The 23851-nt window shown below is 50.8% G+C and overlaps 7 protein-coding genes across 7 annotated transcripts; 4 read left to right on the top strand and 3 right to left on the bottom strand.

Annotated features, from left to right (window-relative positions):
* Window positions 1–999: 999 nt before the first annotated feature.
* ColSpa_02890 (dehydrogenase citC) lies at window positions 1000–2931 on the bottom strand (the record flags this gene model as incomplete). The annotated part of the gene is made up of 4 exons (XM_049269102.1): window positions 1000–1819; window positions 1878–2620; window positions 2672–2858; window positions 2909–2931. 4 exons carry the CDS (start codon window positions 2929–2931, stop codon window positions 1000–1002), a joined length of 1773 nt encoding a protein of 590 aa, XP_049125059.1.
* Window positions 2932–4084: 1153 nt separating this feature from the next.
* On the bottom strand, window positions 4085–4647 carry ColSpa_02891 (protein MGR2; the record flags this gene model as incomplete). The annotated part of the gene is made up of 5 exons (XM_049269103.1): window positions 4085–4217; window positions 4272–4362; window positions 4423–4452; window positions 4508–4534; window positions 4590–4647. 5 exons carry the CDS (start codon window positions 4645–4647, stop codon window positions 4085–4087), a joined length of 339 nt encoding a protein of 112 aa, XP_049125060.1.
* Window positions 4648–6079: 1432 nt separating this feature from the next.
* On the top strand, window positions 6080–8382 carry ColSpa_02892 (uncharacterized protein; the record flags this gene model as incomplete). The annotated part of the gene is made up of 2 exons (XM_049269104.1): window positions 6080–7186; window positions 7240–8382. The coding sequence occupies 2 exons, from the start codon at window positions 6080–6082 to the stop codon at window positions 8380–8382; spliced, it is 2250 nt and encodes a 749-aa protein (XP_049125061.1).
* Window positions 8383–10870: 2488 nt separating this feature from the next.
* Window positions 10871–11416, top strand: ColSpa_02893 (uncharacterized protein; the record flags this gene model as incomplete). The annotated part of the gene is made up of 1 exon (XM_049269105.1): window positions 10871–11416. The coding sequence occupies one exon, from the start codon at window positions 10871–10873 to the stop codon at window positions 11414–11416; it is 546 nt and encodes a 181-aa protein (XP_049125062.1).
* A 1493-nt stretch (window positions 11417–12909) lies between these two features.
* ColSpa_02894 (ZEB2-regulated ABC transporter 1) lies at window positions 12910–17824 on the top strand (the record flags this gene model as incomplete). Its single annotated transcript, XM_049269106.1, has 9 exons — window positions 12910–13486; window positions 13534–13985; window positions 14055–14151; window positions 14233–14705; window positions 14792–15805; window positions 15855–16447; window positions 16471–16843; window positions 16895–17081; window positions 17133–17824. 9 exons carry the CDS (start codon window positions 12910–12912, stop codon window positions 17822–17824), a joined length of 4458 nt encoding a protein of 1485 aa, XP_049125063.1.
* A 492-nt stretch (window positions 17825–18316) lies between these two features.
* Window positions 18317–18757, top strand: ColSpa_02895 (catabolic 3-dehydroquinase 1; the record flags this gene model as incomplete). The annotated part of the gene is made up of 1 exon (XM_049269107.1): window positions 18317–18757. One exon carries the CDS (start codon window positions 18317–18319, stop codon window positions 18755–18757), a length of 441 nt encoding a protein of 146 aa, XP_049125064.1.
* A 1092-nt stretch (window positions 18758–19849) lies between these two features.
* ColSpa_02896 (uncharacterized protein) lies at window positions 19850–20561 on the bottom strand (the record flags this gene model as incomplete). The annotated part of the gene is made up of 2 exons (XM_049269108.1): window positions 19850–20316; window positions 20402–20561. 2 exons carry the CDS (start codon window positions 20559–20561, stop codon window positions 19850–19852), a joined length of 627 nt encoding a protein of 208 aa, XP_049125065.1.
* Window positions 20562–23851: the final 3290 nt, after the last annotated feature.

A 23851-nucleotide genomic window follows, 5' to 3' on the forward strand; every position in this document is an offset into this window, starting at 1 on the left:
AGCGTCAAAGTATGCCAAAACGAACTTATTATTAGGATGCTGGATAACATCAAGCTGTAATGTGATGAAACTCGGGCAAAATAAGATCATACGCCACCTATGTAAGCCTTAATGGTATTACGATCAAATAATTTTAGGTCAGAGGCTCTTCGCCAAAGGAGTGAAGAAGAGCTTAAGTAGACATGTGATCCACACGGTCTGGAACATAGTTCCATCTTGCAAGAGTATTGCCTTTCCCCTCAAATATTGCTTTCCTCCACTGGAACCTCACCCCGTAGCAAGCTGGGTCGATAATCCGGTTTGGCCCCATTACCTCTGAACCATCAGTGCATAACCAGGTAATAGTTCAGGTCCAGAAAATATATGACTGCAGGTCGAATACCGCAAATCCAAACTACTGAGTGTCATCATGCACCATAGCCCTGACTTCCTACGTACCCGAATGCATGGACAGGCTCGTGGGGTGAGACGTCGGCATACAACATCGTTCGATGTACGCGACTGTTGACTCAATTGCCTTTCCCATCCTCACTCGACTCATACCGTGAGACCCAAAAGCAAGGTTCATAGCAGAGCAATGAGGTATTGTCACCGCAAATCGCCACACCTAGTCTTTGACGGCATGGCTCAGCCCCGTCCAGTATTTACACATGCCGTATAGCCCACAAAACATGCCCCTCAGCTGACTCCGCCCTCTAGCCAAACGCTATCTAGGATAAGCATCATGTGCAACTTTATATTGCTCCCCAGGTTACGGCTTTACAGCCGCGTTCGACACCAGCGACCAATCTATCCTATACGCTGTTCCGCAAGCTGCAAACGGCTCTGTAGTCACTGAGATCGTCACTATCGGCAACCTCAGCGTCTCTAAGCAGACCTTGCCGCTCTTGTGGTTATGGCGTTACTTTTTTAAATGAGAGGTCACAAATGAAGTGTACATTATAACAGTTAATCATGGATTAATTAAATCCAATCCTGCTAAAGAAGATGAAGAAAGCCTCAGTGTGCGTCTTGCTTGATGAAGTCTGCCGCCCTCTCTGCTACCGCGTAGACCAGAGACTGAATATTGGCCCTCGGTATTAGGGGAAACACACTGGCATCAACCACCCGCAGATTGTTTACTCCATAGGCCCTGAACCTTTCATCAACAACACCGCCCTTTGACTTGGGTAACATGGCGCATGTTCCGCAGGGGTGATACTCGCTCTGCATACTGCTCCGCACCCAGTCCTCCACGTTCTCGGCTGTGAGCATGTGATACCCAGGTTGGAAAACGGCACCTTCGCCCTGAAGCAGATCGCTTAATGGCTTCGTTTGCGCAATAGTCTGGAGATGGATAGCGATAGTCTTCAAAAGTTGGAGGTCCAGCGGATTGGAAAGGTAGCGTGGGTCGATTTCCGGGTAGATGGATGCGTCAGCGGATTGAATGTGAATGGAGCCCCTGGATAGAGGGTGCTCGAGAACTCCCAAGATGGAGAGAAAGTTTCCAGATGATCCGGCGTTGAAGAGCTTCGTCGTATCGGAGGAAAATTGGGGGGAGATGCCGCCTTCGATAGTGAGCTCCTGAGTGACAGCCTCCGATTTCAAGTCCTGGAGGACGAGGCGGTACTGTTCAGCTAGGCCTGGAAGATTGCTTTTGAGCGAGGGGGAAGCAAGTTCCAGGGTGGACGCAATTTGTTTGAGGGACAAGAGCGCCGAGCTGGCGCCTGCCGATGACAAGCGACCAGTTTTGGTCTGGAGGTACAGGTTGAGCTGCTCCTGGAAGTAAGTCTCGTTGGCATAGTCCTCGTTTGTTGGCAGGCCAGACTTCACAGCGAATCTGAAAGACATCAGTCTACGGCTTTCCAAAATAAGATCGGCGAGAGGAACTGGCTCACCCAAGGGGGACATAGATATGGTCCTGTAGGTTCTCGCCGACATTGGGGTTATCCACAAAGACTTGGATGCCGTGCTTTTCTAAGAGAATCTTGCTGCCGATGCCGGAAACTTCAAGCAATTGTGGCGAGGCTATGGAGCCCGCGGCCAGAATTACCTCTTTTGAGGCAGTGGCTTCGATCTTCTCGCTGCCCTGAGTCCACGTGACACCCGTCGCTTGGACGTTGTTTTTATTCTTCTTGAGAATAATCCTGGACACATGAGCATCCGTTAGAACCCTCAAGTTTGCCCGCTGACGCGCTGGTTCGAGGTATGCATTCGCAGCATAACTGCGCGTCCCATTCTTGATGTTGAGCAAGTTGACGTAACCCCCCAGCGCCTTGCCGTCTCGGGGATCGCCCTTAACACCCAGGCCAAGCTTCTCTATAGTCCTTGGCCAAGCCCGAAGAAAGGGACTGTAGAGCTTCGGAAACTCGTTGCCGATGGGCCCGCTGGTTCCATGAACCCTCGGATCAACGTAATCAAGAAGGAGGTCGCTCGTCTGCTGCGCCGATGGAGCAACATAGGCCTCCGACTTACGGAAGTAGGGAGCAAGCGCGTCCCAAGACCAACCCTTGTTACCCAGTTTGCCCCAGTTATCAATATCTCGCCGGGAAGGGTGCGTCCAGAACATGAAATTCATTGCGCTGGAGCCTCCGAGCTGCTTGCCGCGGATGTGGGCGACGACCTTGTTGTTGGCAGCAGCCTGGAAGCGTCAGCAAATCGTGCTCAGCGCTCATGGCCGTGATAGGGATACCTGAGGAACAGTTTTGTAGTCCCAGTCATAGTCTGGGTTGCCGTACATGGCGGGAAACAGGCCCGGGGCGAGCACATTTAGATCTTCAGAGCGGTCGGCGCCGGCTTCCAGTACAAGGACTGTCACTCGAGGGTCTTCGGTGAGGCGAGCTGCGACGGTCAGGCCGGCAGTGCCGCCGCCGACGATGCTAGAGAACCTATGAGGACCCTTGTCGCGTTTGCAAGAGGGCAAACTTACATGTAGTCGTAGGGTTCGGCCATGACGCTTGCAATACTGACCAAGACGAAGGAACACAGATGAGTTCTCCAGAGCATGATAAAGGTGATCTGGTTCTGTTCCGAAATGAGACTCAACCGCATGAGATGACTTCCAAGAAGAGTCTATTATTTCTTCAGGACGGACGTCGAATCCCTTTTATTTCCATTGCGGGCTTAATTAAAGTACCACAGGAGCCTAATTGTCGGCTGTCAAGACCAAAGTGTCAATAAACCCCGTTATCTCAATTGTCCCACAAGGTCTAGCCTTCTCAGCTGGACCATAGAGACGTCTGGTTACTGAAATGCGGCGCCACTTCGTACGTACGCTAGACTAAGACAGAGCTTACCCGACAGTTTATGGCTGCTTGGAACGGGCTGAACCATGCAGTGAAGCAGCTGCGCTACAACGCCGTTCACCAAAACATCATGCACGCTGAGTAAGCCATGTCTTGCGGAGTTCCGCATGATTTCAGGGTTTTTAGAATAGCACTTGGCGGGTCGGTAAGAATGGGTTTGCAGTACAATAGTGCACAAATATCAACGGGGGGTTGTATAACGGGTAATTTCATATCCTATAACACGTTGTCCTTGGCGCAGTGTTGACTTCAACTGTGGGATGGAGAAAAGCCGGCTTGAGTTATTGGTAGACTAGCGGAGGCCAAATGGACTAGGAAAAGAGGACCAGAGTAATCAGCAAGTAACCAGCAACTCTCGTGTTCGACTCTGCTGCACTATTATGGAGTTGTGGTTGAGGTTTGTTCACAGAATTGTGTGCAACCCGTCGACGGCTCACCAGCAGACCGTTCCAGCTCCCAAATTTAACAAGTTAACTTTCTTTTTGACTGAGGAGATGTGGATAGTCTTCGGGAACGAATCAGGAAAGCCGTTTTTTGACAGTTTTCTGTCCTCGCCTTGATTATCATCGGTCTCTAGGAACTGAGCAGGAGGCTACGTGAGACACAGGCTCCTGCAACCGCAGGACCATACGCACACTTGTGAAGATGCAAAACTTTTCTCATGTAGTCGTGATACGCCCAACACCCTATTATACAGATATCCATTAGATGTCGGTGGTGGGACATCTCGCCGTCCTCGCGACGGCCTACTAGCTTCCTACATGATGATGTACAGGGTATTTCGAACGTGTTCCTCTAGCCTATTGCTGACGCTTTGAATACTCGGAGCCGGGGCCGTACATGATGATGGGTCTCCGCTGGGCCCTGCGGAAGGCCTCGTTCGCGATGGGAGAGGCGTCGGATCGAATGACACTGCCAATAGACATGAAGAAACTGGAAAGGGTGCTGTCAGCTTTGGTAGCGGACGGCCTGAGCATGTTGACCTACCCGAAAGTGGCTCCGGAACCAAGCATGTATTGGCCCAGAGTTCTCATAATGCCGTTAGGGCCAGCACCGTAGCGCATGATGTTGACCGAGCCTACCAAGGGGTGATGGGTTAGCCCAGCCGATTCAACGAATTTGAGGAGGCGCGGCATACCGAAGACGAAGCCCATGACAGCCCCGACAGCTACGGAAAGGTCAGTTGTGTGCCCGAACGCATGCACAGAGAATTTTAAACGTACTGCCACCCATCATGGCGCCCATCTTGACTGTGAAGGATTAGCTACAGCTTCGAGCAAAGCTTCGGGGGAAATTTGGGCGTACGCTTGTCAGCGACAGAGGGGCCCATGGCACCACCGTGTTGCGCGGGAACAGGAGGCATGTTGTGAGGGATGCTGCGCTTAGTATCGGTGAAACGCGTGTCGAGTCGTAAGGGCTAGGCGGACTATTGCTGATGCTCAGCCTGTCGAGTCGTTTGAGTTCACGATGTTTGCGATGGTGGGCTGGAGGAGCTCTTCCAATTTGCTGCAGCCAGCCCAGTCAGCGCCACTGGAGCTTTGGACGAATCCAATCCGGGGTGCGGCAGTTCTTCGGCAAAACACAGGTTGGCCCCGCCCCTGATGTCAAAAAAGGGAGTGGGCCATGTCGAGGGTCACCCGATGCACTGGCCACCTGGGACTCTCCAACACTCGGCCTGGCACGTCTGGTTGCGTTGGTTGGCTGGCCACGCAGGGCCATGTGGAACACAGTGCTTGCTCGCGACGAATGACATCAGCTTCACTGTAGAGAGAGAGCGTGTGTCCCTTCCCTGCCTTCCACTTGCGCCAAAAGTGTCACGTGCTCTTAGTGGTCCCAGTTGTTCTCGGTGCCAGCACACTGCCACAAGCGCCGCAAATGGTGGCAGGTGAGGGTGGATCCCCACGAAAGGCAGACCGCCTTCGCCCGGGATCAGCACCAGTTTCCCTCCTCTTTTTCTCCGACATTGGTACCCTTTCTACTGATCCCGTTCATACGAAAATCGAGCCGTCCTCTCGCCCATGGTGGAATCAGTGACAGCCTCGGGGCCTGTGCTTTAGCTGAACCGAACCCCCAATCCAACTCGACGTTCAACCCCCTCGTCTCCCGCCCTCCCATGTCGGCTCCGGCGCGTGTTTCCGAACGCTGTTTGGTCCGTGACCGTCTGCAGCACTGAGGTTCCGTGGTTCCTCCACGCCCACACACGCAACGACGCTAAGCGCTTAGCGAGACGGGGCGAGACCTTCTGTTCTCTTTCCCAAATCCTAGATTCAACTTCACCTACGAGACCAACGGAGCACCCCGATCCCCCGACGTCTGCTTAAGCTATTGTCGAACGAGGTGCCCAAGGAAATCCATTCCTCTTTGCTCGCTCCCTTTCAATTGCAGGTATGTCTCGCGCCCAGTCTGACCCTCCCTCGGCCGGTCGTCTTTGCTGTGGCCTTCCGTCCCCCGTGCCAGGCCGCTTTGGGTCGCGCCAATTGGCTGACCACCCCTATCCTTGCTGCGACATCATCGCTGACATATTTTTCTAACGTGCCAGCGCAGTCTCATCCTTTCTCGACCACCACTGTATCCATCGGTACGAACTGATATTTTCGCGATCCATCTCGTCGAACCATCCCTGCGATACCCTTTGGGTTGCTTGTGCGAATGTTGAAGGAAGGAAGCCTCGACGTCCCCTGAACCACCCCCGATTATCGATAACCTACGAGCCGCATCACCTACCTGCCTGCCTCTCGTCCGCATCGACTCTTTTCGTCACACGATCCTTACCCAGCCACGACCAAGACTCCCTCATGACTGCCGTCGCGAGCCCTCCCAGCTTCCAGCAGCTCAATCGACCGGGATGGAATGTTAATGGCGGACAAAGTCTGAATTCGATGAATCCAGAAGACGTTAGAGGCATGTTTGTGCCGCGGAAGACGCTGCAGCGGAGCAACTCATCCTCGTCGGTCGCCTCCACTTCGTCAAACTCGTCAACTACCACGGTCGCTACGAATGCCTCGCAACCAAATGGCACCCCGGCTTCCACGAACTCCGACATGAGTTCGTGGTCGAGCACTGCATCGCGGAAGCGTCCACAGCCTAAAGGCCCCTGGCCGCCTGGCAAGTCAGAAGGCCAGGCCGAATTCGGCAGGCCAGTTATGCGGTCGCCGATGAACGGAATCAACGGCAACTCATCGCTGCAGACCGTACCAGGGCAACCGCAGATGATGTCGCAACAAGGGCTTGCAGTAAGGCCTGTCGGTGATCCGATGCCCAATGGCCAGCCTGTGCTCTACCTGTTATCGCTCAATGGCACGTTTGAGCGCAAGACAATTTCAGTGCCATTCTACCCCGAGAGCCTCCGTATTGGTCGTCAGACCAACCAGAAAACGATTCCAACTGCCACGAACGGCTACTTTGACAGCAAAGTCCTATCCAGGCAGCACGCGGAGATCTGGGCAGATCGTATGGGCAAGATTTACATTCGCGATGTCAAGTCGTCCAACGGAACGTTCGTCAACGGCACGCGCCTTTCGCAAGAGAACCGCGAATCCGAACCACACGAACTACAGACAGGAGATCATTTGGAGCTGGGAATCGATATCGTGAGCGAGGACCAAAAGACCGTCGTCCACCACAAGGTTGCCGCCAAAGTTGAGCACGCTGGCTTCATGAGCCCCTCTAGCAACGTCATGGACATGAACTTTGGCGATTTGGATCCGGCCAACGGCAGCATGATGATGCCTGCGTCGGGGCCCTTGCCGTATCGCGGCCGGGCGGGAAGCAACGCGTCGATGGCCAGCAACGGCCGTATGGTTGCTCCTCAGAACATGGCTGGCATGGCCCCCAACGGCGGAGCGGCTCGCGGATTTTTGCTAACGCCCATTACCACGGAACACATCGTGAAGAGGCTACACGTGAGCACCCAATACTGTAAAGATATCTTGCCTCAATACTAACACCAATGCAGAACGAGATGCGAAGCGCACGACTGCAGTCTCAAGACCTGTCACGGACGGGCCACTTTATCCATGCCTTACTGAGCAAAGAAGATGTCAAAGACCTTGAGAAACCCGAGGCACCCGAACCTCCTAAGCAGCTCCCTAATGGCAACGCTTTGCCCTTCCGCACCGACGCGAAGACACGGTTTTCCGACCCGCCTGCCCCTCCGCCTCAACAACCCCTTCCAGAGAAGCCCGATGTGCCTTCACTAAAACGAGGTACCACTGAGCGACCAAAGACTAACAGCACCCCGTCGCCTGTTGGACGCGACAACTTGCACCAGATCATTCAACTGACCGAGGCTTTGAACAACGCTAAGAAGGAGATGGACACCCAGACTGCCCGCATCAAGGACTTGGAAGACATGTTACGCAAAGAGCGCGAAGCACGCGAGCTTGCCGAAGACATGGCAAAAATTCTCGAGGATAGCGCCTTGAAGGAAACCAACGGCGGGCCTAAGGAGCATGACACTGAAACCATACTCGAAGAAGCTTTTGAGCCTCCCCGCGAGGCTCCGGAGACTCATGACATCGAAATGACAGATGCCGAACCGCTTGTCAAGCAGCCGGCACTGGAGAGCGCCGAAGAGATTGCTGCTCGTTTTCAGGTCAAGATTGACACCATGATGACGGAGATGAGCGACCTCAAGCAGCAGATGGAAGCTTGGAGGCAAAGATGCGAGAAAGCTGAGACGGAACGCGACGCAGACCGCAAGACCTTGGCAGAGATGGTTGCTCAGATTCGAAGAGACGAGGAAGCGCGGCTGGCGGCAGCTGCGGCCGAGAAGACTCGGTCTCCGTCCCGAGGGCGACGCGGTCGCGGCGATGGATCCGTCGAGACGACTACCACCGTAGTACAGACCGACGGATCTGGCGAGTCGACGCCAGCCCCTACGCAGGCTGAGTCCCCCGTGGACGATCCTAACGATAAGCCTACGCTGTCGCGGGCCAACACCATCACGCCACTGACCATACCACCGGGCAAGCTGGCGAAGGACCAAGCCATGATGGCCGGCGTCCCATACGCCTCCATGCTTGGAGTAGTGATCATAGGTATGGGCCTGATGGCATATATCAATGGCTGGCAACCCGAACCGACTCCTCGTCACTGACGGCAGTCGCTGGGAACTTTCTCCCTTTTGAGATTCTCTAGAAGCGCACTTCCTCGCTGGCGTTGCACATACCTACGGCGTTTCCTGCATTGAAAGCGGTCAATCGTTTCTTACCGACTTCATCCCGTCGTTTTTTCTTCCCTATGTACCTACCACTTTTCCTTTTTTTTTCACTGTAAGAATTGCGAGCACGACGTTTCTTTCCCTTTGTCTCTATTTCTCACGGGCAATAGGGACGGCTGGAGGAAACATGGATGGGGAAGGCGTTTTGCTTCTTCTTTTCACTTTATGCCGAGTCCTCTTCTCGAGGTTTTACTTTATCGCGCTGCAGCACGGTGTTCTCTTTGTGACTTTTTTGGGCCAACCAGGAATGGGAAACGGGATGATGGACGACGATGACTTTTTCTTTATACTGGGCACAAAAAAACCAATCCGAGATGACACTTTTTTTCCCCCTGCTGCAGGCAAATGTGCTAGCAGCCGCCTGTCAGTTGCGCCAGCTCGAAGGACGGGACTCATGCGCTCATCATGCGCTTGCATACCTGTCTGTGGGCTTCTAGGCCTCTTGGCTTTCAATGTGCATGAGCACAAGGAGGGAGTGGCTGTAGATTACTGGCGAAACAAGGGGAGGATGACGAGATTAATGTTTGCATAGGCTGGGTGGGAATATAAAGACCCTCTAATCTTCTATGTCTTTGCCCTTTATGATTTCACCCGAGGACCGCGCTGTCTAGTAGGTTTGTTACTTTGCCAAAAGTTGTATCGATGTCTTATCTACCTCGTAAAGTGATGAGGCTAGATGGATAGCTGGAAGACCGTTGGAAAGGTAAGACCGTTATTGCCCAGGTGTTTCGCTGCCTACTTGCCTTTCCGGGTCATCATGGCTTACCATGAGCCATCACCGATGAAGGACATTTCCAAGGATACAAAACTATCTAAACAAATTGAAATCGACGACACTCCGTGGCCAGTATATTATGGGCTTTTTGACCAACAAAAAATATTTGCTATTTCAGGCGTTTGACCTACTACAACACCAATCCTAGTCGAAATGAGTGAGTCCCAAGATAGCAACCCTTCCAGGGAGAGTATGGACATCCACCATACCTAAAAGAGGAGTTTGAACTAGTTGCGTTAATGGATGGTCAGATGAAGAGCCTCCGAGTCGGAACAAATTTCTACGACACGTATGATCGTCATCGCCTCCAGCAATGCAATTTGCCAGAAAAGAAGTCTGGCAAAGTTCCGCTACTCATCAGGCCAAATGTCGAGACGGCATTTCCAACCCGAGTGTCTTAACCCGAAACGCCAGGCATAACATACTATCACACGCTCCCAACGTTGTTAAATTTTGTACTGTTCAGGGCAGCCCTCAATAAGCAAGATGGAGACAGCCCAACAGCTTGTTTGCTTCTAGACTCATAGCGACTTGGGAAGCGTACGGTGAGATATCTAGAGACATCAAGTGAGAAGTAATTGACGTTGTAGAAGACTTATTATTTAAAAACACGTTGTTCCTTGGAGCAAATGACAGGCCTACCTGCAAAGATTTCCATCGGTTTCATCTCCTTCGTGAAGGAGGCTAAAGAGAGAGAACGTGGATGATAGGTCTATGAAGCCTTTCCATCTTGAAAGCGGTTCGTAAGTCTTCCTGAGTATGAGAAAGTCTTCAACTATCTCAGCTATCAAACGATGCAACCCTAAGACGCATCATGCTGTAACTAGTAAGCATGTCTGTCTCAAGGTTAACTTTCCTTAAAGTTTGCTATAAGTGAACTTAGCATTTAGAAGACAACATCCAATGACGTGCGGATTTGTAGTTCAACCCTTCTATAACAACAAGAAACCATCTGCAGATATGCTACCAAAAGCCATGTTCTTGTGTGCAGTTTCGATACCAGGGGGTCTCAAGGCCAGTGCAAGGCTCATGTCAAGGGAGGCCTTTGTTGAGGACGCATTCGGGGGCCTTTCTCAGTTTACCACTGATCGAGGCCTCCAAAGTCTCGATGTGTTGGATGAGGACTGGCCAATGATATTTCTTCTACATCTATCGAATTTTGGGCTGCCATCTCGCAAATTATCTATGGGTCTGTCTATTGTAGAAATCGAGGCTAGTCTTTTCCCGAAATATTATGGCCATTTTTCAAGTGGCCTAAGTTAATGGTTGGAGAATCTTGCCATGACCCTGAGTCACTGACGCGGATTAGTGCCACTATTTAGATGAAGCATTCCAGTGTCGTCGCCTCTCCCTTCGCCCCCCTTCTCCCAGACAACGCACGTGTCAACCAAACAATCAACAAGACTATGATTTAATCTTCTATCTTGGAGATCCGGGGCGTGGTGATGTTTAACTTCGCCGAACGCAGAGCAAGACCAAACTCGTCAGCCAACCGCGATCAACGTATTGCTTCGTGCACCTCGTTCCAAACCTGTTCTGTCATCCGACCCGAAAGTCTCTAGCTGCAGCATTTCAATCTTCACAAGCATCATGAACTTTGCGGATCACTTCGGTAAGCGCCACGAAAGCCCATTTGCGTCCACAGCCGCTCACGCCAGGCCAGACGGATGCTCCTTCATCTATGAAGATGACCGAACAACTATCACAAATGGCCATGCGGTGAACATGGAAGGCCACCCAACCCCCCAGCCACTCAGAGATCACGGGGTATCATCGTCAGACCCACACGAGAATATCCGCGCGTGGCTGTCCGGAATCACTGTCGACGAGGAAAACAAACCTCTCGTCACAGACGTATTTTATGCGCTCGGCAACCTGCAAAACATGGACTCATCGCCCCAGCCTGCAGAGATCCAACCATCAAGGGTTCAAAAGCAGACTAGGGCGAATGTAAAGGTCCACACCATGGGCCCGGGATTTATTGGAAGAGCGCCGCCGTTCGGATCATCGGAGTTCTTCGCCAATCTGGTTGTGGTAGCCATCCTACTGTTGTTTGCTCCAGGCTTCACTATTCTGGCGGCGGGGGTGTTCGTGACCTCTCGGGTTGCCGAGCGGTGGGCTGGACAGGATCAATGACTTTTTTATGGCACTGTGATGAGGGATGAACGGGATGAACGGGACGAATTTTGATGGCTTATGAAACTCTATGTGGTCAATGTAAAGAGGATATGCAGGTACGACTTGTAGTAACATGAGAGGTGTGACTTCCTTGACAAAAAGGGACGAATTTGCGGTTTGGCACACAACATTCTGTAAGACTATCATCATGAAGTACGAGTGGCTACTTGTGTAAATCTCTAGAACACGTGGAAAACGCTTTTTGGGCCGAGTACAGTTCGGTGCTGTCCGCGGGATGATGCGTCCCTGGACGGTACCCACATCGGTAGATCCGCTTTTGCCCCCTTGAATACTGAACTGGAATCACGGCTTCCGCGCAAAACTTGCGCGACGCTTGTTGCCAAGTAACCTAACAGTCAGAACACGGTATGTCCGCTGGTAATAAGCGCAGTCTTGCCAAGCTCCTCGTCTAGTCACTCGTCGCATCGTTCAACCCCCGAAACTTCAGTACGTTGTCCTCATCCGCGTTTGACGTTTAGTCTTCGATTGCCCTTGCGCTCACTTCGTTTTATCATCATGCCAAGGAAATCCGCGCTTTGAGATACGACCTTTTGTAGCCACTCATCCTTTTTTGGAATATCATCGATCCTTCTTGTCGTGTGCATATGCAAACGAATAGCGCTCGCTCAAGGTTCAACTAAGGAACCTCAAGCACACGACACGAGCTTACTCCAAAACGATCTTCGTGGCCTTGAGCTTGTCGCACGTCATTCCAGCTCGAGGTGAACAGCAGATCACCTGGCAGCAGGGAGTTGCACCAGGGTAGTATTCACGGAGACAAGCGGACAACAACAACAACAACAACAACAACAACAAGAGCCGCAATTGTTGGCATCGTAACAAGAGGTTGGTAAGGCTGAAGCTTATCGGAACCTTAGGCCTCCGGGGCTAGACATTAATGATGCCATTCTGTCGGTACTCAACGCTGGCGTTGTGAGTGAGCTCTCGGGCTCGCAACCTTAGGGGCCCATGATTTGCGATTCTGTTCTGGGCGTGATGCGGATGCCCCACCTTCGATTGAGCTTATAGTCCTTCGGCCATCCGCGGCCGTCCGCACAACATGGGTCACCGCAGCTGACCCAATTCCACCGCTTTGGCCTGGGAACGGCCAGTCTCCGTATGCACGGAATGGGTTCGTTAAAAGGTGATCCCTGAACCATTTGCTGCGGAGTCGAACCCTCCCCACGCCGCCAAGGAGCCTCCCTAATGCGGCCTCGAACGGCGTACCGCGGGACACCGGTGCAGGCAGTGCTGGATTTGAACACGCCATATAACACACCATGACCTTTTTCCAGAGTCGGGACATCAGATAAGTCACGGAAAATAGATCGAAATCATCCAAACAGCTGTTCGTACGAAGTATCAGCGCCCTTGCGGAACTACCCTTTCTACGCTCAACAGGAACACCCGACCTGGAGCTCACCACGAACTCATCCGCTGTAACACAAACCATGCCACCAGACGAACAAAATGTTTATTTTTCGGATTCTTTCGAAGAAAGTCTCGACTCTTCGACATTAACAGCCGCCGAAAGCACCCACCAAGAGATCGAAACTCTGGCCCGCCGAGTCACCAATGTCTCCCAGCACCATGCAGCCAATGCCCACGTCAACGTCCTGAATCCTCCAAAAAATAGCCACTTAGACCCTAATTCCGCAAATTTCGAACCTGCATCATGGACAAAAGCATTCATCGAGCTTTACGAGTCCGATCCCAAATCGGCACCTAATAGACTTACTGGCGTCGCGTTTCGCAATCTTAATGTGTTTGGCTACAGCTCAGGGTCCCAGTATCAAAAAAGCGCGGGCAATCTTGCACTCAGTATGGCATCAGATATCGTCGGGCTTGCGACAGGAAGGTCAAAAAGACGCATCGATATCCTAAGGGACTTCGAGGGCGTCGTTGAGCCCGGCGAGATGCTCCTCGTGCTGGGTCCTCCAGGATCGGGCTGCTCGACTCTTCTGAAGACGTTGTCCGGCCAAAAAGAGGGCCTTAATGTTGCCGAAGAGTCGTACATGAACTTTCGAGGTTAGAGAGTGTTTGGTCGCAATGATAATCAAACTAACTTTGGGTAGGAATCGAACCGAGGCGCATGCATAACTGGTTCCGAGGCGATGTCCTGTACAACGCTGAAGTGGATGTCCATCTGGCGCCTTTGTCAGTTGGAGATACGCTGGAATTCGCATCGAGAGCCAGAGTTCCAGCATGGGTACCCGGTGGGATGACGAGTAACGAGTATGCCCGTACCATGCGCGATGTGATGATGGCAGCATTTGGCATCTCACATACTATTAACACCAAAGTCGGCAATGACTTTGTCCGCGGCGTGTCTGGAGGCGAACGCAAGCGAGTCAGCATTGTCGAGGCTGCCCTGACTGGCGCCAAGTTCCAATGCTGGGACAATAGCACGCGAGGTCTCGACAGTGGGAACGCTATTGCTTTCTGTCAGAACCTTCGCACACAATCGGACTTACTGGGCGTTGCATCTGTTGTGGCGATCTATCAGGCGCCGCAATCTGCATATGATGTAAGTCGTAAATGTCTTGTCACAGAAGTATCAACTTCAAGCATTGCGTTGGTGACTGACCGTTGGTAGCTGTTTGACAAAGTGACGGTGATCTACGAGGGACGACAAGTCTTTTTTGGCAAGGTTGACCAGGCGAAGAAGTACTTCGAAGACTTGGGCTTTCATTGTAGGTACAATATGTACAATATGTGCAGCATTTTCTCGATGCTTGGTTCTGACTCGATGTTCTTTAGGTCCTGAGCGACAGACCACGCCCGACTTCCTTACCTCTATGACCTCCCGAACGAACGGCAGATCAGACCTGGCTATGAGCATATTGCGCCCCGAACCTCCGATGAGTTTGCAAGGCGATGGAAGCAATCACAACATCATGCAGCTCTAGCTGCAAAGATTGATGGATACGATAGCGAGCACCCGTCGCAAGACCGTCTTCAGGCTTTTCAAGAGAGCGTCAAAGCCGAAAGGAGTTCGTGGTCACGGCTGAAGTCCCCATACACGATCAGTTACCCACGCCAAGTCAAACTATGCCTCTGGCGCGGGTGGAAGCGCTTGGTAGCCGATCCCGAGTTCACGATATCCTCGCTCGTGTTCAACATCATTGTAGGGCTCGTCCTTGGGAGCATGTTCTACAACCTCAAGGCCGACACTAGCACGTTTTACTACCGGGGCGGCTTGATCTTCTTCGCTTTACTTTTTAATGCTTTTGCCAGCGAGATGGAGGTCAGTTTTTCTCTAATTTCATGTTCATCCTGCACTAGCGGTTTATTCTTTTCTTCTTCGCATCATGGCGGCTAATCAACATGTAGGTTCTTACCCTTTATGCCCAAAGGCCTGTCATCGAGAAGCACAACAGATACGCACTATACCATCAATCTGCTGAAGCGATCTCCAGCTACATCACCGAATTGCCATACAAGATCACCAATGTCTTCACTTTCAACTCTATACTTTACTTCATGGCGAATTTGAACCGTCAACCCGGCCCCTTCTTCTTCTTCTGTCTCATGTCATTCATGGTCCTGTTAGCAATGTCTGGGATCTATCGAACCATGGCGTCACTTGCACGCACGTCGCATCAGGCCATGGTACCTGTCACCCTAGTGACTATCGGTGTTATGATGTACGCAGGCTTCACCGTTCCGACATCCTACATGCAGGGATGGTCCCGTTGGATGGGTTACATAAACCCTTTATCCTATGCTTTCGAATCACTCATGGCAAACGAGTTTCATGGCCGTCAGTTTCGCTGTGCTGGTCTAGTGCCTTCGGGCAATGGATACGATGATCTTCCCATAGCAGGTCGGACCTGCGCTGTGGTCGGAGCTGTACCGGGATCGGACATGGTTGACGGCGACCAATACATTGAGCAATCTTTCAGCTACTTCAACGCTAACAAGTGGAGGTTAGTTCAGTCAGAGCCCCTTTTGAGGATTGATCTGACCAGTCTTAGGAACTTTGGAATTCTTTCTGCTTATGTGGTCTTCTTCTTTATTACCTACATCATCACGGCAGAGTTTGCCAAGCCGCCAAAGAGTGAAGGCGAAGTTCTAGTCTTCCGACGCGGCAAACTGCCTGCTGGCCTCAGCGAGAAATCAGGCTTGGACGAAGAAAGCCAGTCCCGTGGGGTGACTTTAATCGAGAAAGTGTCTCCGCCACCGACAGAGAAGATGAGTGAGGCCAGACCGAGGCCTAGCGCCTGTGGAAAGCCAATCTTTCATTGGGAAGATATCTGCTACGACGTCAAAATACAGAACCAGGACCGCCGCATCCTGGATCACGTGGATGGCTGGGTTCAACCGGGTGTCATCACGGCTCTCATGGTATGTGATATATAGGCCAAGCCTGAAACTTTTGCTGATAGTTGTGTAGGGCGCATCCGGTGCTGGGAAAACTACCTTACTCGACGCCCTTGCAAGTAGAGTTACCATGGGCGTTCTCTCTGGCGACACGATGGTCAATGGTCGACCAACAGACAGATCACTCCCCAACCGTGTCGGCTACGTTCAACAGCAAGATGTTCACATGGATACAATGACGGTCCGAGAAGCACTTGAATTCAGTGCCTTGCTACGGCAAAGCGCCGAAATTCCACGCGAAGCCAAGCTCGCCTACATCGATGAAGTCATCGAGCTGCTCGACATGAGCGAGTTTGTGGACGCCGTCATTGGAGTTCCTGGCCAGGGACTCAACGTGGAACAACGCAAGCGCTTGACCATTGGCGTCGAACTTGCAGCTCGACCCCAGCTCCTAGTTTTCCTTGACGAACCGACGTCAGGACTTGATTCCCAGACGTCCTGGGCAATCTGCGACCTCATCGAGAAGCTCGCAAAGAGCGGGCAGGCGGTTCTTTGCACCATTCATCAGCCGTCTGCAATGTTGTTCTCTCGCTTTGACAGGCTTCTTCTGCTGCAACGCGGTGGTAAAACGGTATATTTTGGAGGTGAGGCTCTTTGTTCCATCCAGTGATCTGAATACTTGCTGACAGGACCAAAGACATTGGCGACAATGCTACGACCATGATTGATTATCTTGAGCGCAATGGCGCACCGAGTTGCCCTGCGGATGCCAATCCTGCAGAATGGATGCTACAGGCCACCACACTGTCTGAAGATGGCCCAAACTGGCATGACATTTGGCGGTCGTCCCCAGAGTACCATGAAGTAAAGGATGAGCTCAGACTTCTGCGTCAGCAAGGCACGGTTCAACTCCCATTGGACAAGGCGGGCAACGAGATTGCTCATAAGGAATTCGCATCTTCATTTTGGACGCAGTTCCAGCATGTTTTTGCACGCACTGCAAAGCACTTTTGGAGATCGCCTGTCTACATTTGGTCAAAATTCACTCTGACAATTTTTTTGGTAAGGCTTTTCTGCCATCATGTCTAGCAATAACTAACCATGAACATTTAGGCTTTCTACATTGGTTTCACCTTCAAGTCTGATAACAGCTTGCAGGGCCTGCAGAACCAACTGTATGCCTTCTTCATGTGTCTTACCACAGTGAACGAATTTAGCAAGCAGATTATGCCAATGTTCATCCCACAGAGGGCGTTGTATGAGGTGCGGGAGCGGCCGTCGCGCGTCTACCGGTGGACCAGTAAGTTAAAATGTTGCCGGTGACGTGCAGTACAATGCTGACTGTTTCCAGCGTATCTCTTGTCCAACATTGTCATCGAAATGATTTGGAACACGATCGCGGCTATCATGTTCTTCTTCTGCTGGTATTATCCCGCCAGGTTCTTCCGCAACACCACCGCCGACGATGTCACTATTCGCGGCTTCACTGTGTTCCTATTCATCTGGATGTTCTTCCTCTGGATGAGCACCTTTTCGCAACTGGCAATCGCAGCCATAGAGACAGCTGACCTGGCCAGTATCCCAGCTAGTCTCTTCGCTATCCTCTGCATGGCTTTCTGCGGTGTGACTGTCCTCCGTGCCGACCTTCCTGCTATCTGGAGCGATTTTATGTACTGGGTCAGTCCGATGACCTACCTTGCCAGCGGAGCATTGTCGGCCTGCTTGCATGGGTCCAAGGTTGTTTGCACGGCCAAGGAACTCGTGTCCGTTCCGGTGCCGGCCAACATGACATGCGGCGAGTTCCTTGGTCCTTTCGTGCAGCGTGCGGGTGGGTACATCGTCAATGCTGCCGCAACAGATTTCTGTGCCTACTGCCGGATGAGCACCACAGACGACTACCTTGCGACTTTAGAAATCAAGTACGACGACAGATGGAGAAACTTTGGTCTTTTGTGGGTGTACATTGGCTTCAACATTGTGGCTGCATGTGGCTTGTACTGGCTGGTGAGAGTGCCGAAGGGGCAAGGAGTGAAGCGCAAGTAGTTTCTTTTGCGGACTGGAATGGTAAAGTAAAACGAAGCATACACCCAGATTAAAGTAGATGTACAATAGCAGGAAAGCTCGAACGAATGCTCGAGGATAGCTCGCCAACAATCGATAGCAGTAATTAAGCGGATTGACACTACTTCACGGTTGCTGTTCAGAATACATAGTAAAGGAAATGAATCTCTTACTAAGCTGACGATAATGTGTTGACAAAACTCCGCTCATCGGCGCTTTGACTGTTAAAGCCGGTGCCGACGGATGAAGACTTTGCCGCTTGCGGATCGCGGGGTCCCGCATCTGCTTCCCCGCTCCAACCTTCGTAGTGGCCGAAGTGACGGGGCTCACGTGGAGTCCTGTGAGGAGGAACCGGGGAAATCATTTAACCACAAATGATTACTTCAATACTTGATTTCTCCAGGACTGTCTTTACAAACCAACATCACACCCTGATCGATTTGAAGAGATAAGATTTGCAAAACAATTGTCACCATGGCAAAGTCAATCCTCCTCATCAATGGCCCCAATCTGAACCTCCTGGGCACCCGCGAGCCACACATCTACGGCTCGACTACTCTCGAGCAGCTTGAAGTATCATCAAAAGAACACGCAAAGTCGCTGGGAGCAGACTTGCAGTCATTCCAGTCAAATACAGAAGGCGCCATCGTCGACCGCATTCATGCGGCGAGGGGTAACGTCGATGTGATCATCATCAATCCAGCGGCATACACTCACACGAGCGTTGCGATCCGCGACGCACTATTGGGGGTAGCAATTCCCTTCATCGAGCTTCACATCAGCAACACGCATTCAAGAGAATCGTTTCGGCATCACAGTTACCTGAGCGACAAGGCAGTGGCGGTTATTATGGGATTCGGGATCCACGGGTATGGGTATGCAATTGACCATGCAGTCAAGAACATCAAGCCATAAGCATGATGCAGGGAAAAGTTGAAGAATAGAAATCTCTAAATTGATGAATTGGCCATGAAGAAAGGAAAGGAATCAGTCCGTTGCTGTTGGCTGCGCATTCCGAAGCTTTGTTGACTTGATGCCGTGACGTAAACTGTTGATTGACTTACTAGCAACTTTCGAGTTAAAATGTTCCACGCACCGAGCTTCATCAAAAAGCAATTATGCGAGTACTGCGGAATGAGCCGGAAACGTCGGCCGGCAACTCATCAGAATGTTTTTAGGCTAGAATATAGGGTCATGTGGCTCAAGTCTTTCCCTATCTTATCGTCGATACCACGCAGTACATTCGAGATGCCTGACCTTACTTTGGGGTCAGCCTGTGATGCATCGACTTCCAGTACAGTGTCAGCATCTCTTTGAAATCTTGAGCGGCCGTGATGTTGTGGGCTAGTGTCCTATTTGCAGAACATGATTCAATCTGTTTGTATCAAGCTTCCCGAGGTCAGAGCTAGGTTGTAGCGCTGTTTGACTGTTTAATACTTTTTAGACTTGATGATCAACTAAAGTTAATATGCTGATGCATGTGAGGTTCCATGTTGACAGTTGTAGCACGTTTCCGGCCATATTTGAGATGTTGAGCACAAGGGTCAGTGCCATGCTGTTGCTTTGCCTAGAGGCGGATGTGATATTGATCAGCGTTAAGGCCTTGATCGGCTCGATACCGACTGCTAAGAACTGGCTGCCAAAGATCGTCCACGTGCATAAACTTTATGGAAAAGGATCGGCACAATGTCCGCTTGGTAACTAGGTATTGGCGATTTGCGACAAGCCGCTCAGGTCTAATGTGTCGGATAGATTTGAAGTTTACCTTCAAGCAGCTACGTACATCAACGTCAACAACTGTAGGCCACAGTTAGGCAGTTCAGTCTCAAAACGAATACAAAATAACCTTGATTTTTAGTATTTCTTTTCGTTCCATAACGGTACTATTATTCAGCTAAATCTGGCGAATGTATATGTTTGCATACGAAAGGAGCAAGGTACGTTGAGTTGTGGATTCATAGCCTTGGATCCACAGTAGTCTTGAACCCACACGTCCATGGGAGCCACTCATCTACCAGGGTTGGTAACCGAGAATCCCTTAATAGGGAAGTTGAAGTTGATGTGGTGACTCTCAAGTTCTCCAACACCGTGCGGCATATAAACCGACTTGTCAGCCTCCTCGCTCGACTCATAGTCCCTCCATCCCACAAAACCAATCCAAACATTGCCCTGGTCAGGCGTGTTCGTTGCCGCGATACCTGAGTGAGAGGCAAAGCAACCTGGCAGAGCCTCTACCTTTTTGAGTGTTGCACCCATTTCTTTGGGGTCACCGTTACAGTGGCGGACTGTGATAATCTCACATATAGGGCTATTGATGAGTTGAGGCGGCGGAGGCACGAATGTGTTCAGGTCGAGATCAAACCTAGGGCATTTGGTGGGCATAGGTCCGGCAAGAACTGGTTTCAGTGCCTCGATTGCTTTCTGGTGCTGCGGAGACTTTCCAAAGGCCGCACGCGTCTCGAGAGGGGCCCACGCTGTGAGAGAGCGCATAATCGTGAGTATTGAGAAGCATTCTTTGATGGCCATGGGGGATCAGGGAAGGATGATAGAAAGACTTACTAGCCATTATTTCCAATTTACTAGGGTCCTCCTTCCAAGGACCCCATCGGTAGCGAAAATAGCCCTCGGAGTCTTTTACAGAGAGTAGGAACTTCTTGTACTCCTCCTTCCAGTCCGGCACATCTCCCACCACGTCCAGAATAACCCGCGTGGGTGCCATATTAGGTGGGCCAGACATTTCGATCAACTTGATTGGTAGGGTTTGATTCGAGTTTCGCGACTGAACAGCGTGTAGCTTGATGAGCGATCCGGCTTGCAGATCAGAGACTCGTAGCCCTTCTTATACCTATTAAGCGATAGTAGTTTTTAGGGGACGAGGTAATCATTCGGGTGTCAGATCAGTAATGAAACTTGCGTAATGTGTGACATCCTCTACGGCTGCTTCCCGTTTGGGAGATCAAAATAGAAATGCTGGTCTTGACCTGATCATGCATGAATCTGCCGTGGCGGCAGGCCGCAACAAATTCCTTTTAAGATATGCCGCTCAGCTTCCCTATGTGGACGCTGGCCATTCATGGGAGGTGCGGGTCCGCAAGTCAATTGGAGAAGTGCTGGGTTTGTCTAAACTGAAAGTTTGCGGATGTCTGCATGCGAGTTGTTTGTTGCTATGACGCCTAGACCTCCCATTATGTTAGTCTCATGTCAGTAAGCTCGGCAGGCGCCCGAGCAGGCGCCTGCAACAGCGTTTTGTATTTGCAAGACAATTGGAGTACGGTAAACCTTGTTATGGCATTGAGGCGCAGAATAAGACTAGTCCTGGGAGCCGCAGAGGCTAGCAATAAAGCAAGTATGCATGGGTGCAAGGTGAACAAGAAAATCACGCCCAGAGACGACATGATCAATCTTTCTCAGAAGAAATGCCTCGAGGTTATTATTGATTGCTAACCGATAAGTGGTTTGGCCACAATCCGTTGCCCTCAATATGAGCTGTGGATGCCGGAGCTCCGGAGAACTCTGAGTAAGCAGAAACTCTATCAGTTGATGTTCGCGCTCCCCACAGGTTTTTGAGTTCTTTTGCAGAATCGTAGTATGAAAGTGGTTTCTCCCTTTCGCGTTCCAAGTGCATGACGAAACCCAATGGTCTTTGGCGTATTCCCCGTAGACAACAAGAACGGGACGCTTTTACCTCGGTCATAGGTAGCTTTTGGCTGCACATGCTCTCGGACATGTTAGGCTGTCAAAGACGATCTGAAGAGGCTCACAGCAAGAGATAAGTATATGTTTGAAATGATATACCCTTGGACTTCCATTAGGAGCGTGATCAGCCCACCCTTGTGCCACACTACACTATGTGGTCCATCGGGTGAAAGAAAGACTAGCCGCCCTCTGATGAACTCCACGGTTCTTCCATCACTTTGCAACCACAGTATCTGTAACTGATCAATGTAGTAGGCAAGTAGAATAGCCTCACGGACTTTGCCTATTTTATGATGTTTCTCTATTGTGTTGCATGAATTTTGATGGTATATTCTGGGCAGTGTTTCCTGCCTGGCCCAACAGCGACCAGCACGGTTTCAATTCAACCGCGTGGTGGTCTCACCATAATTCCGGCGGTGAGTTCAAACGGGTGTCACGATTAGTGCAGCAAATCTTAACATATATCATGGCCCTAAATTTTGCAGCATGCTTCTAGTCACAGGAATATAAATGAAGACAGATACACCGAATACAGCGTGTTATGCGGTTTTACAGTCTGCGAGATTGACACCCAGTGTTTCGGAATATTCAGTAAATTGACCGGGCGCTTGGTAGGATGTGTGGAGTCGCGGTTCAAAGTGGACCCAAACCCCAGAGCCGCAAGTAGTCTACCTAAAACGGAGACTTTTCCCCAATCATGAGCGTAGTCTGGATGACTATTACTAAAAGTATCCGGCATGAGAACCCAACAAAGTTTGGAGAGTATCTTCACTCTCCTTGACAACACACAACACCGTTTGATTTCTCCGTATACATGCTAGGTAAACTTGGCAATGGCGAGCCGGATTGTGTCGTCTAAGAACTCGGGACTTCGATTGTCTTGTGACTCATGCCGTACGCACAACTCTTCCCTGCACTGTGGGCAACTCTGACATAGCAGGTAAGGAATCAAGAAGATCAAGTGCTCTGGAGAGCATCCAGCGTGCTCCAGATGTAGCCTCGATGATAAAGAGTGTCACTACTCTCCGCGGAAGCCGATGGGTCGACCAATAACCAGGCGGATACGACCGCAATCAGCCCGGATAAACAATCGAGAACAGCTGTTATCAAGGCAGCCCCCAACGATACATTTGTCTTCTCTCAGTTATGACCAACTGGCGGATTCAGCTTCTAGCCCCAGAATCAGCGCTATGCAACAAACCGGCAGCGACTTCTGCATTAAGAAGCCTCCCATTAATATATCTCGAGGCATGGCCTGCTCTAAAGCTTTTGTGACACATCAGGGCGCTGTCGATGTGGAGGATGAGCAAGGGTGAGAATCCAGTTACTTGATATTGCATAGAAATCAATCCCTCCAAAAGCTTACGTAGCTGACAATCAGTAAAGTGTTTTCCAGAATGCAGTTTCCGAGGGCCTTGCGGGTTTTCCACCACTCGACGCAATTTCGCAGCCAGCGGCCGCAAGTTGCGCTTGTCTGTCGGTACTATATCTTTTGCTGGAAAACCTCCGGATAAAAGAAAAAATGATAGCTCCAGATGACTTCAGTTTGTTGCGAGATACTTTCGAGTCGGCCACCCAAGTCCTCAATTGTGAGCGATGTCCTCACCGTTATTTCTCGATCATTCAAAATGCTGCTCTACTCGGCGTTCTATGCTTGTGTCTTTCTGAGTCGTTTCGGAGAATCATAGCCTATATCAACGACGAGGCAGATCGAGCTACAGAAGCTGGAGAGAGGAAACGGCTTACTATACACGGCGCGTCCCGGATTCTTTACAGCCACCTGGAACTGCCTGTAGGGACTTCAAAAGACTTGTATTCGGTCGGAATCGTGCCAGCCGAATGGAAAAAAATCATGCGCAATATAGTAAAAGCAGAAATATTCGGAGGTGAAGGTCAGAGCGACAAATGCCTATCAGCATTCATGGAAAAACTGGAGCAGCGGCAGAGGCGATGGCATCAGACGCCTCCTGCACCTGACTGTCCACCATGCTATCAATCTCTTTGTGGGCCTTCTGACCGAGAACCCACTTGCTTAAAACTTATAGACAACTCCCGCAGCTTACTGGATCAGTTAGATCTGTAAATATAGGCTACTAAAATCATTTCATGATCAAGATCGTGTGGTTGAATGCAATCGTTTCACCACTAGGTTTTCAAGATATCACATCGCAAATCTACCATATTATCTAGATTTAAAATCTAATTTCTACCTATGTATACAATTGTGTCTCCTAAGTACTGCCCCGAAAAAACTTCCCACATAACGATACACACCAAGAAACGTACAACAAACAGATTATGGACAAGAAATGG

Source organism: Colletotrichum spaethianum (assembly GCF_022836535.1).
Source record: "Colletotrichum spaethianum MAFF 239500 DNA, contig05, whole genome shotgun sequence".
In the NCBI taxonomy this organism is placed as follows: Eukaryota; Fungi; Ascomycota; class Sordariomycetes; order Glomerellales; family Glomerellaceae; genus Colletotrichum; species Colletotrichum spaethianum.